Here is a 13,642-nt window from a genome sequence, read left to right as displayed (position 1 = left end):
AATATGAAAACCGTTCCTAAAACCTGCTTCCAACATGGCGGCCGCTGCCCGGTCAGGGTATCTATTGAGGAAAGGCAGCATCCTTTCCACCTGAACCGGAGTCCTCCCTCTTACCCGAAGTATCTCTGGCAGGACCTTTTCCTTTCTTGAAACATTTTGCCAATGCATGGGATCCCGCGCAGCCGGAGCACAAGCGCTTGAAGCGACAGTTGGTTCCAAATCTGCAGGTTCCCTCATTGAATTGCCAACAATAACCCCATCTCTTCTCGGTCGGTTGTCCTGGAGCTGCTGAACCTCCGACCCCTGCTTGAAAAAACTGACTAGGGGCCCTCGCTGCCGTCATCAACCTCATCCATAAACTGATGTCCTTGTAATCCCAGCGCAGATTCGGTCTCACCGCCATCCTCTGACGAAATTGTTCGTCATAGCGCAGCCACGCCATGCCTCCATACGTCCTATGGGCCTCACTAATGGCCTCCAGATACACGAACAGCGCAGAACAATTCTCCGGCGCCTTCTCGCCTACCACACTCACCAAAATGGCAAACGCTTGCAGCCAATTGGAAAATGTGCGCGGGATTAAGCGATACCTCCGCTTCTCCTCATCCTCCTTTTTCCCTTCGAGCGGTTTTAACCTATCCAGATTAAATTTTTCTAAAGGCAGCAACGTGAAAATTTTCACATATTCGCCCTTCCATATTTTTTCCTTAATCTCCGCTTTCAAATGAGCCCCCAGTGGTCCCTCGAAGCAGACATAAACCTCACTCCTAGCCGCGTCTGCCAGTCTAACTGACTCTGCCTTTTTGTCTGTTGTCTTCGCCTGATCCCCCGAAGTCGTAGCCACTGCTGATGTACTGGGGGACCCCCCAACCGCCGCAGCCGGCGCCAAAGGCGGAACCACTAAGTCGCCCGTACTTGGTGGGGCGGCCCCCATCTGCGGGGAAGTCCTTTCTGTTGTCCACGCACTAGCCAGACCACTACCTGATCCAGATTCCACCCGTGCTACCAGCTCTTTAAGGCCCGTTAGCAACTTCTGTAAACCCTCATTCCTTATCTGTGGCACCACCGTAGGCGGTGGAGCCGACCCGTCCTCAGCCCCCCTTGACCTGGCTGTAACCCCCAACCCTGAACGTCCCCTCCATTCATTCCTCCCCAACAAGTTATGCAGTAAAATGGTAACAGGATTAGAAGCCTTGCACTCACCGGGCTGCCCTGGACTGGGCCCAACAGCCGCCACTCCTGGAACCATCGTTGCCTGATGTCCTTGGTCGTCGCCTCCGTCAGACCCGGACAGCTCTCCTTCCGACCGATCGTCGCTGTGTTCCATCCTGCTGACCTCCTGTTGCACCCCAGCTGCAGTTGCAGTGGTTGCCGAGGGCCTGCGGTGCTGTGCGCGGCCACCTCTCTCTTTAATAGCACCAGACCCGTTCCATACCCCTGGTGAGGGACTCCTGCGCCTACTGTTTCGCGGGGTATGTGTTGACCGTCCGGTACTTCCACTCCCACTGGCTCTAGTGACTCTGGCTGACCCACTCCCGCCTTGCAGTGGACTATTGGCCGTCTCATTCGCCTGGACCGATGCATCACTAGCTGCAGTGCGTTCCTGTGCGTCCCGACCCCTCCGCCCTTCTCTAGCAGACCCCACGGGCCGGTCGATGCATCTACGCCGTGCGGGGGGGGGAAGAGCCGCGTGTATTGCTGGGCACCCTTCCCCCAGTCACACCCAGTCCCCCGGACCTCTCCTCTGCCGTCCCTCAGCTGCCCCTGCGTGCTGGGTGTCTGTGTGTCTCCCCCAGGTGTCGCACACTGATCAGAACGGGACGTCCCCAGCCCTGACTCAGGGCTGTATCTCTCAGGTGGCCGGGACCGCCGCTCACGAGGTGTAGCCGCCCCCCCGCGCTCACCGCTGCACTGCCATCCACGATCACTCTAAGCTGCTGCTGCAGCCAGTCCGCGCCGTTAGCAGCAACCGCCGCTCTCATCTGCTCTAAAAACCCCTCCATCGCCGCCATTGTATGCAGAAAGGGTTAAAAATTGAAGAGAGGTGAGGTGCTGTGTCTAATCTCTTCCTCCACCGCTCTTCGACTGACGTCACTTCCCCTTCACACACAACTTCTCCCTCTTCTTAAGCAGCCCCTCCCCTACCCTAAAAGGGGAAATCTCCCCTTCTTAAAACGGCAACTGTGCTGTCCAGCACTGTCATGCCGTCCCTGCGCCCAGTGTTCCCTTAGCTCCGTGACTCTCTTTTATACAGCGATCATTGCTAGATAAACTGTGTAAATGTTACTAGCAGGGAAGGGGTTAACACTAGGGGGCGATCAAGGGGTTAAATGTGTGTTCCCTCAGCATGTTCTAACTGTGTGGGGATGTGAGTGACTAGGAGAGGAGCCATATTGTTTTTCCTACTTCGTAGGAAGTAACAATATGGCTCCTCTCCTCTGACAGCACAGGGATTTGTGTGTTTACACACACAAATCCCTGTGCTGGCGCTCATGCACGCAAACGCATGTGGCCGGCGGCGAACTTGCCAGCTGGCCACGCGAATTGGGCCTCCCGTCATGCACGCCCTCTGGTGGCCGAAAACAGGTAGGACGTACTCGTACAGGATTTCGCCCAGGAGAGCCATTGTGCCGCGGTATATCTGCGTGACACGGTCGGCAAGCGGTTTTTAAAGTGTATGTTAAGCCCAAATGTTTTTTTCTGTTAGGAAAGGGAAAGGCTTAAAAATCACTGTCAGCTTTTTATTGCTGTCTGTGTCCCTGTTACAGATTTTTTCTCACCTCCTGTCTCTTGGCAAAGAAAGTGAGTTAAAACCTCTATAACAAAGACTCGGATGGCAGTAAAACCTCAGAAAAGGTTCTAACCCTTCCCTACTCTATCCAAAATTGCAAATATTCCAAAAAAGCAAAAACTTGGAAATCACAGCTTCTTCTGATTAAATATGTTAAATCAAGTATTGGTCATTTCACTGATTTGCCAACCTCCACTAATAAAAGCACTCTTAAGCCAGCAAACAGATGAAAACAAGGCACATTTTCAACAGTGGCGCTCCCAGTCACTGTGCCTTGGTGCATTTGATGACACTGCTTTATCCATTCGTTTTAAATAGATATAATCTTTACCTCCAACATAGCATACCTCTAACATGATTATAACATCTCGTTCGGTAGGATCCAGGTTCTTATCAGTTGAAAAAATTCTGTAATTGACTGAAGAAAAAATGAATTCACCTATTAAAAGACAATAATGGACAACCCTCCATCCAGACCCATCTTATGCCCCGTCCCATGTTGCCTTAATTGTATAACTGATCTGTGCCAGTTTTTAACCCATGGCTTTCAAAACCAAGAACAAGTATAAAAAAACCAACCCTGTTCTTTAAGGCTGACCCTCACTTGGAAAATAAACTTCCTCTCATCGGCTACACCACCCTCCCCTTACACAGTGGCAAATAATTTATTTTTTTAGTTAGGCTGTCTAAATACCTTTATTTTGAATGGTGCTTTTGCTTCCTTATTCTTCTCCTAGGTGTGGAAGGTGTAAACATTGGCCCCACCGCATTCTGCAATGTCACGTCACACATTCCCAGGAGGGGATGTTTCACTTAGATTTACTAAAACTGGAGAGTGTAGAATCTGGTGCAGCTGTGCATAGTAACCAATCAGCTTCTAGGTTTTATTGTCAAAGCCTAGTTGAACAAGCTGAAGTTAGAAGCTGATTGGTTACCATGCACAGCTGCACCAGATTCTGTGTTCACCAATTTTAGTAAATAATGGGACTTGACAGACATGCAGTACTTTGTGCATGTACAGGCAGGCCAAGGGTCTTTGGCAGGTTACAAACATCTGGTAAAGAGCTGCTAGAGTGTCTGTGTATGTCCAAACAGAATTAAGATGGTGGCACGCTAGAAGAGAGTGCATGGAGAACTTCTCCAGCAAGCACGACAATGCTAGACTCCATGGACTAGTCACTATTGAGTATTCTCAGACAGGGACAATTGTTGCCTGGCTTAAAATTTGTTTTAGCCAGGTAGAGTTAAGTCCCTGTAACTTATCCCTAGTCATTAACCTGACCCTAATACATAACCCATACCTTTAAAATTATATCTTAAAATGAACCCTAAAAGTGAACCCAAACCCAACATTTATTATAAGCCAAAAATTTACTTAACTATACCAGGCATTTGAGCTTTCAAAATTGAGAATGGCTAAACGGATCAAACCAACCTGCCAACATACCTGTCTTAAAAATATAAGTACAGATAGATAGATAGATAGATAGATAGATAGATAGATAGATAGATAGATAGATAGATAGATAGACAGTATATATATATTTGCTGGCCAGTTGCCTTGGCCCATTTGATCATTTTTCCAATTGACAAAGGTTTAAAATTCTACATTGACCAGCATAATCCTTAAACTAGCCTTTTACTCTTTAAGGACCATATGCACCCTTCGTGGGGCCTGAACTATTGGTTTGAAAAGGGTATACCCCTATACTATGATCTTAAGATACCGTTTACAGCTTAATATATAAATGTTGAGCAAAAGTATCAAAATCATATGTTTCAAATATCCTTCTTTCCATCGATGGCCAGCTTTTTGATATATCATGCCTGTATGCCCTTTTTTCAGAAACCCCCATACCTTTTTGGTTTGGTGTATAAATTGTTTTGGATGTCTGGATAAAAATATGTCCTGTGTCAGGAGAAAGGAGGATGACCCTTTTCAGGGTTATTTCTTCTGAGGTGGCCTGCACAACAACATATTGCTTCTCAGTAAGGTCTGAAGAGAGGAAACTTGGGGGGATCTAGAACAAACAGATAAAAAAAGTAATAAGACTAAGCCTAAAGAAAACATTATTATTAAAAAGGAACTTAATCCATTAGTGCCATTGTCAGTGTCGGGTTCAGCAGCATGTGACCATGAGCTTATTATATCTTACACACTCAAATGTGGTCACCCAAATTATTTCTTTATTCTGTGAAATAGAGAATTTGTTGGGGGGCTATGATACTGTTAAATGCTCATTTAGGTCTAGGGTACAGGAAAAGCAGTTTTACTAACTTTACTACTCCCCAGGCAGATGGACCTTCCCTATTCTCCAGCAGTGGACTGTTCCTCAGTGTCCTCACTTCCAACGTCAAGCTATGGGCCCTGCAAGGGTCTTGATGACTTCAGAAGCAATGGCGACCCTAGGGGGGGCCAGAGGGGGCCCTGACCCCCCCAACATTATGCTGGGCCCCACCATGTGCCCCCCCCAAAAAAAAATTTTTTTTTTTTTTTTTTACAAAAAGGCAATTTCTTTTTGTTTGTATTCATATCGGATGTGCCGCATCTTACTCGGGCCACCGCTGGGGTAACAGTCTCTATTGAGAGGGAGAACGTCCCCAGTCAGCTCCTGCAGGTGATTCCTCCCCCTCCCTCTGCTCGCTGACACTGCATAATGCAAGCGCTCACACAACCATGGCCGCCCGATCTGTTCCTTCCCCTGCATCCTCATTGGCAGGGAGAAGAGTGAGTTGCAGGAAGGACTCCACCAGGACTCTCAGTTACTGAAAAAACAGACTGATTTCTCCTGTCCTTAGGACAGGAGAACGAGCCTGTAAATTCCAAGAAATGCCAGACCAGCGCTGTCAATAGCAGGGGCAGGACAGCAAGAGGAGACTGGGAAACCCCACAGTGACAGAACACCAGGGCCGGGTGGCAAGACAACCTTTGCAACCCTGATAGTTCTCCCACTGCTTTGGACCCCTGGGGGGGCCCCAATACAGTAGGAAGGGAGCTCACTGCAGAACATGTGAAAGGGCCGTTGTGGGATCGTAGTAAAGGGGTAAAGGGCCCCAGGATAGATAAAATATATATATATTTATATATATATATATATATATATATATATATATATTTGCATTTTATATTGCCCCCCTATTTTTGTCCCTGTCCCCCCATGTGCCCCCCCTAAATATGAAAGCTGGAGACGCCACTGTTCAGAAGAATTCAACCAATTGAGCACAGGGGAAAAGAGGCTGCAGAGACCAGTTTTGCAGCACAGTGGAGTCTGCAGGATGGAAGGATCAGATACAGTAAGTAAAAGTGCTGTTCCCAGTCCCCTAGATGTAAACAAGCTTTTACCTCTTGCACTGCAGGGACAGCCCCAGTGCAAGGGAGGATTTTTTTTTTGTCCAGAGTTCAGCTCTAATGCAGCCAATTACTATTAGACAATAATAAATAGTGAACACCAGGCAAATATAGAAAAAGAGAAGTGGGACTTTAACCACTTAAGGACCGGAGCATTATGCTGCTTAAAGACCAGAGGACTTTTTCCAATTTGGCACTGCGTCGCTTTAACTGCTAATTGCGCGGTTATGCAATGCTGTACCCAAACAAAATTTGCGTCCTTTTCTTCCCACAAATAGAGCTTTCTTTTGATGGTATTTGATCACCTCTGCCGTTTTTACTTTCTTGCGCTATACACGGAAAAAGACCGAAAATTTTGAAAAAAAATGATATTTTCTACTTTTTGTTCTAAAAAAAATCAAATAAACTCAATTTTAGTCATACATTTAGGCCAAAATGTATTCGGCCACATGTCTTTGGTAAAAAAAATGTCAATAAGTGTATATTTACTGGTTTGCGTAAAAGTTATAGCGCCTACAAACTAGGGTACATTTTCTGGAATTTACACAGCCTTTAATTTATGACTGCCTATGTCGTTTCTTGAGTTGCTAAAATGGCAGGGCAGTACAAAACCCCCACAAATGACCCCAAAAGTAGACACCCCAAGGAAATTGCTGAGAGGCATGTTGAACCCATTGAATATTCATTTTTTTTGTCCCAAGTGATTAAATAATGACAAAAAAAAAAAAAAATTACAAAAAGTTGTCACTAAATGATATATTGCTCACACAGGCCATGGGCATATGTGGAATTGCACCCCAAAATACATTTAGCTGCTTCTCCTGAGTATGGGGATACCACATGTGTGGGACTTTTTGGGAGCCTAGCCGCGTAAGGGGCCCTGAAAACCAATCACTGCCTTCAGGATTTCTAAGGGCGTAAATTTTTGATTTTACTCCTCACTACCTATCACAGTTCTGAAGGCCATAAAATGCCCAGATGGCATAAACCCCCCCCCCCCCAAATGACCCCATTTTGGAAAGTAGACACCCAAAGCTATTTGCTTTGAGGCATGTTGAGTCCATGGAATATTTTATATTTTGACACAAGTTGCGGGAAAGTGACAATTTTTTTTTTTTTTTTGCACAAAGTTGTCACTAAATGATATATTGCTCACACAGGCCATGGGCATATGTGGAATTACACCCCAAAATACATTTAGCTGCTTCTCCTGAGTATGGGGATACCACATGTGTGGGACTTTTTAGGAGCCTAGCCGCGTACGGGGCCCCGAAAACCAATCACCGCCTTCAGGATTTCTAAGGGTGTAAACTTTTGATTTCACTCTTCACTGCCTATCACAGTTTCGGAGGCCATGAAATGCCCAGGTGGCAAGTAGACACCCCAAGCTATTTGCTGAGAGGCATGGTGAGTATTTTGCAGCTCTCATTTGTTTTTGAAAATGAAGAAAGACAAGAAAAATTTTTTTTTTTCTTTTTCAATTTTCAAAACTTTGTGACAAAAAGTGAGGTCTGCAAAATACTCACTATACCTCTCAGCAAATAGCTTGGGGTGTATACTTTCCAAAATGGGGTCATTTGGGGTTTTTTTTTTGCCACCTGGGCATTCCATGGCCTCCAAAACTGTGATAGGCAGTGAAGAGTGAAATCAAAAATTTACGCCCTTAGAAAGCCTGAAGGCGGTGCTTGGTTTTCGGGGTCCCGTGCGCGGCTAGGCTCCCAAAAAGTCCCACACATGTGGTATCTCCATACTCAGGAGAAGCAACAGAATGTATTTTGGGGTGTAACTTCACATATTCCCATGGCATGTTTGAGCAATATATCATTTAGTGACAACTTTGTACAAAAAAAAAGTGTCTCTTTCCCGCAACTTGTGTCACAATATAAAATATTCCATGGACTCGACATGCCTCTCAGCAAATAGCTTGGGGTGTCTACTTTCCAAAATAGGGTCATTTGGGGGGGTTTTGAACTGTCCTAGCATTTTATGCACAACATTTAGAAGCTTATGTCACACATCACCCACTCTTCTAACCACTTGAAGACAAAGCCCTTTCTGACACTTTTTGATTACATGAAAATTTTTTTTTTTTTTGCAAGAAAATTACTTTGAACCCCCAAACATTATATATTTTTTTAAAGCAAATGCCCTACAGATTAAAATGGTGGGTGTTTCGTTTTTTTTTTTCATACAGTATTTGCGCAGCGATTTTTCAAACGCATTTTTTGGGGAAAAAACACACTTTTTTAAATTTTAATGCACTAAAACACACTATATTGCCCAAATGTTGATCTTAGGCCGAGTACATGGATACCAAACATGACATGCTTTAAAATTGCGCACAAACGTGCAGTGGCAACAAAATTAATACATTTTTAAAAGCCTTTAAAAGCCTTTACAGGTTACCACTTTAGATTTACAGAGGAGGTCTACTGCTAAAATTACTGCCCTCGATCTGACCTTCGCGGTGATACCTCACATGCATGGTGCAATTGCTGTTTACATTTGACGCCAGACCGACATTTGCGTTCGCCTTAGCGCGAGAGCAGGGGGGACAGGGGTGCTTTTTTTTTTGCTTTTTTATCTTATTTTTAAACTGTTCCTTTCATTTTTTTTTTTTTTAATCATTTTTATTGTTATCTCAGGGAATGTAAATATCCCCTATGATAGCAATAGGTAGTGACAGGCGTACTCTTTTTTGAAAAAATTGGAAATTTCCGACAACAAAAATTTGAGAGCTGGATCTCAAATTTTCTAACAACAAAATACATTCTCGGAAATTCCAATCGTGTGTACACAATTCCGACGCACAAATTTCCATGCATGCTCGGAGTCAAGCAGAAGAGCCGCACTGGCTATTGAACTTCATTTTTGTTGGCTTGTCGTATGTGTTGTAAGTCACCGTGTTCTTGACGTTCGGAATTTCTGCCAACATTTGTGTTGCCCTGTGTATGCAAGACAAGTTTGAGCCAACATCCGTCAGAAATAAATCCACGAATTTGTTGTCGGAATGTGCGATCGTGTGTACGCGGCATTACAGTACTGTACAAAAGTTTTAGGCAGGTGTGAAAAAATGCTGTATTAAGTTTGCTTTCAGAAATAGAAGTGTTATTTTGTTATTTTTTATCAGTTAACTAAATGGAAAGTAAATGCACAGAATAGAAATCCAAATCAAATCAATATTTTGCGTGACCACAATTTGCCTTCAAAAGAGCATCAATTCTTCTAGGTACCCTTGTACACAGTTTTTGAAGCATTTCATCAGGTAGGTTGTTCCAAACATCTTGGAGAACTAACCACAGATCTTCTGTGGGTGTAGACTGCCTCAAATCCTTCTGTCTCTTCATGTAATCCTAGACAGACTCAATTATGTTGAGATCAGGGTTCTGCAGTGGCCAAACCATCACCTACAGGACTCCTTGTTCTCCTATGTTTGGGGCCATTGTCCTGCTACAGAATGAATTTGGGGCCAGTCACATAGCTCCCTGATGGTATAGCATGATGGATAAGTATCTGCGTGCATTTCTCAGCATTGAGGGCGCCATTGATTCTGGCCAAATCTAGTAAAGTGCATGGATTTATTCTGATAGCCTTCTGCAATCCCCTGCACAACACTGCTCAATTTGAGAGAGGGAGGACAGCACTAGGCGTCCATCAGGCTATGCTGTAGCACATATGTGCAGACAACAGTGTTGCCAACCACCCATGAATTTACAGGCAGCCCATAAATTTCAGCCCATTTTCGGGTTGCCCGTAAATGCCCGTTACAGGCAATGGTGCCCATAAAAAATATGGCTGCAGGCCGGCTATGCAACTGCGCATGCACCGTTCCGAAGCCTGTCAGGCTCGGGAATGCTCGTACACACTCAGCCAGGCGGCGCATGCGCAGTAACACCCCCTGGTGCCATTTTTCAATAGAAGGGACTCATCTTGGCTGTGCTGCAGCAGCATTCGGCTATTTGCTACAGCAGAGCCTGAGGATGAACCGAGCCTGAGGAGTAGAGCAGTGAGGTGAGGACAGTGACACTTGTGTGACTGAGGGAATAATAAAGAGGAGGACATTACTGGGTGTGTAGCCGTGAAGGGGTCAGAGGAGGACACAGATGTGTCTGTGTGGACTGAAAGCTGAAAGGGGCACAGAAGAAGGACACTGATCACATGATGTGGAGAAGTTATATGAAGGGAGACAGAGGAGGAAAGTACTGTGAGGGGGTAAAGAGGACACTACCATGTCTGTGCAGCCTCTGTATCCTGTCCACAGCCTCCGATCATCTCCTGTATCCTGTCCAAAGCCTCTGATCATCTCCTGTATCCTGTCCGCAGCCTCTGATCAGCTCCTGTATCCTGTCCTCAGCCTCTGATCATCTCCTGTATCCTGCCCGTTCCGCAGCATCTGATCGTCTCCTGTATCCTGTCCACTCCACAGCCTCTGATCATTTCCTGTATTCTGTCCACAGCCTCTGATCAACTCCTGTATCCTGTCCGCAGCCTCTGATCATCTCCTGTATCCTGGCCGCAGCCTCTGATCATCTCCTGTATCCTGTCCGCAGACTCTGATCAGCTCCTGTATCCTGTCCTCAGCCTCTGATCATCTCCTGTATCCTGCCCGCTCCGCAGCATCTGATCGTCTCCTGTATCCTGTCCGCTCCGCAGCCTCTGATCATTTCCTGTATTCTGTCCGCAGCCTCTGATCAACTCCTGTATCCTGTCCGCAGCCTCTGATCATCTCCTGTATCCTGACCGCAGCCTCTGATCATCTCCTGTATCCTGTCCGCTCCGCAGCCTCTAATCATCTCCTGTATCCTGTCCGCTCCGCAGCCTCTGACCATCTCTTGTATCCTGTCCGCTCTGTAGCCTCTGATCATCTATTGTATCAGGTCTGCAGTCTCTGACCATCTCTTGTATCAGGTCTGCAGTCTCTGTCCATCTCTTGTATCAGGTCTGCAGTCTCTGTCCATCTCTTGTATCAGGTCTGCAGTCTCTGTCCATCTCTTGTATCAGGTCTGCAGTCTCTGACCTTCTCATGTATCATGTCTGCAGTCTCTGATCATCTCATGTATCATGTTCGCAGTCCCTGACCATCACTTGTATCGTGTCCACAGCCTCTGACAATCACTTGTATCATGTCTGCAATCTCTGACCATCTCTTGTCTTTTATCATGTCTGCAGTCTCTGAGGCGGAGGCTGGAGAGGAGTCAAGAGTGGAAGCGCTGCCAGGATGGGGGGTCATGGGAGAAGTCAGACATGTGTGGACTGTGGAGAGGAGACTATATGATAAAACTAGAGTCACCAAACTGGAGCCGTCTGACTGAGCCCTGCACGGTGCACCTGAGAGGAGGTCAGTGACAGCGTCGCCAGGCCAACCTGAGGGGGGGAGTGAATACAATAATGTAAGAGGCCACTGATACAAAGGTTTCCCACTATATTAGTAACCCCCCCTTACCTTAGTGTATTCACTCTGCGGAAGGTGGTCTCTGGTCACCAAAGATGCCCCCACATTAGAGTTCCCGGCATTCCCCTTTTCATCAGAGTCTTCAGGATTCCCCCTTACAGTGCAAGGGCAATGCTGCAGACCCTGATGTAATTGGGAACTTTGTTGTAAAGGGAAAGCAGTGGACTCTGATATAAGGTGGTCTCTGGTGAAAGAAGAAAAATTGCATCTCAAAAGCTCCAGACCTGTTGAAGGCACCCGCCCTATACAATCTTGCAGGTGCTGGCTCTGCTCAAATTAGGAAGGAAGGAAAAATCCTGGACGGCCGCACACCACTGAAGGCATCTTTATTGAAAGATTAAAAGATTAAAATCCAAAAACAGTCATATCTTATGCATAAAAAACAGGGGAGAACAGCTAGCGCGTTTCACATCACAACAGATGCTTAGTCATAGGTGGTCATGATCATGTCATGATCATGATCTGCAGTGTTACCCTTTACATAAGAGTTCCCTTTCACTGTAAGGGGGAACCCTGCAGACTCTGATGTAAGGGGGAACTCTGTGCTGGCTCGGTTATAGTAACCTGGCCTTCATGTAAATGGAGAAGTATGGTTTTTGAATTTTGTTTAACTTAAACACATTGCAAATAGCACAAGCTACATGTTTATATTTTAATTATTGATATCTGCACTGTTTAGAATGGAAAATGGTCATTTTAGGTACTTTTTTGCAGTGTCAGTAAAAAATGTGTCGCTGTCAGTAATTTGCATGATTTTTGCCAGTAAAACATTGGTGCCATTTGTAAATCCTGCCAGTAAATTTCCACTTCAGGGGGGTTGGCAACACTGGCAGACAGTGATCATGGTAACCAGGGTCATCATCAGGGGGGTACAGCCGGTACACATGTAAGGGGCCCGCCCATCCGAGGGGCCCGGACCACAGGTCACAACCTGGACTATCCTTAACATGAGGCAGCTGCCGTCAGAGCGGCTGCCAGGAAGTGGGGGGGGTGGAGACGTGGGCAGATCCCAGGTTTGTGCAGGTCGGGGCCCGCTGTCAGACGCTGTACAGGGTGGGGTGATGTCAGGTGCCAGGTCGGAGGGACCCATGGAGGAGGACATCAGGGGGGAGGAGCCCCCCAATTTTTTGTGTACAGATCAGGGGGAAACCCATGAAGGAGGAGGTCGGGTGGAGGAGCCCCCCCTCTTTTGTGCATGCAAGCTCCGCTCCGGTCACGTACCATTGTGCACTGGGCTGTGGGGGTGGGTGGGGCCAGTTGTGCCAGTGAAGGGCCCCATGGAGGAGGAGGTCAGGGTGAAAAAGCCCCCCTTTCTTGCAGCTGCCAGCGGAGGGCCCCATGGAGGAGGAGGTCAGGGTGAAGAAGCCCCCCCTTTCTTGCAGCTGCCACCGGAGATCCTGGTGGAGATGGGACACAGTCTCAGCTACCCCTCCTGGTACTGCTGGACATGTGAGAGCTGGGAGGACTGGTGCTTCCCTAGGTGTGTGCGATACTCCCTCCCACCTGTCCCACTGCCCCCCTACCTGTGACACTTCCTCCCACCTGTCCCACTCCCTCCCACCTGTCCCACTCCCTCCTACCTGTCCCACTGCCCCCCTGCCTCCCACCTGTCCCGCTGCCCCCCTACTTGTGACACTGCCTCCCACCTGTCCCACTCCCTCCCACCTGTCCCGCTGCCCCCTACCTGTGACACTGCCTCCTATGTGTCCCGCTGCCCCCCTAACTGTGACACTGCCTCCCACCTGTCCCACTCCCTCCGCCCTGTCCTGCTGCCTCCCACCTGTCCCAATGCCTCCCCCCTGTCCCCGTGCCCCCCACCTATCCCGGTGCCCCCCACCTGTCCCACTCCCTCCCACCTGTCCCGCTACCCCCTACCTGTGACACTGCCTCCCACCTGTCCCGCTGCCCCCGACCTGCCCTCCACCTATCCCACTCCTTCCCACCTGTCCCAATGCCCCCTACCTGTGACGCTGCCTCCCACCTGTCCCACTCCCTCCCACCTGTCCCGCTGCCCCCCTACTTGTGACACTGCCTCCCACCTGTCCCACTC

General features: G+C 47.4%; 1 protein-coding gene across 1 annotated transcript in view; it reads right to left on the bottom strand.

Annotated features, from left to right (window-relative positions):
• The window catches only part of LOC141110023 (complement C3-like), a gene marked incomplete in the record, with an annotated part of 333,270 nt that overhangs the window by 262,318 nt on the left and 57,310 nt on the right, over window positions 1-13,642 (bottom strand). Inside the window, 2 exon segments of the mRNA XM_073601271.1 lie at window positions 3,139-3,209; window positions 4,650-4,812. Of these exon segments, the coding sequence (XP_073457372.1) occupies window positions 3,139-3,209; window positions 4,650-4,812 (234 nt within the window).

This window comes from Aquarana catesbeiana, linkage group LG01 (genome assembly GCF_042186555.1).
Source record: "Aquarana catesbeiana isolate 2022-GZ linkage group LG01, ASM4218655v1, whole genome shotgun sequence".
NCBI classification, from domain to species: Eukaryota; Metazoa; Chordata; class Amphibia; order Anura; family Ranidae; genus Aquarana; species Aquarana catesbeiana.
The sequence above is the reverse complement of the archived record's forward strand: the minus strand, read 5'-3'. Positions and strand labels throughout refer to the sequence as shown.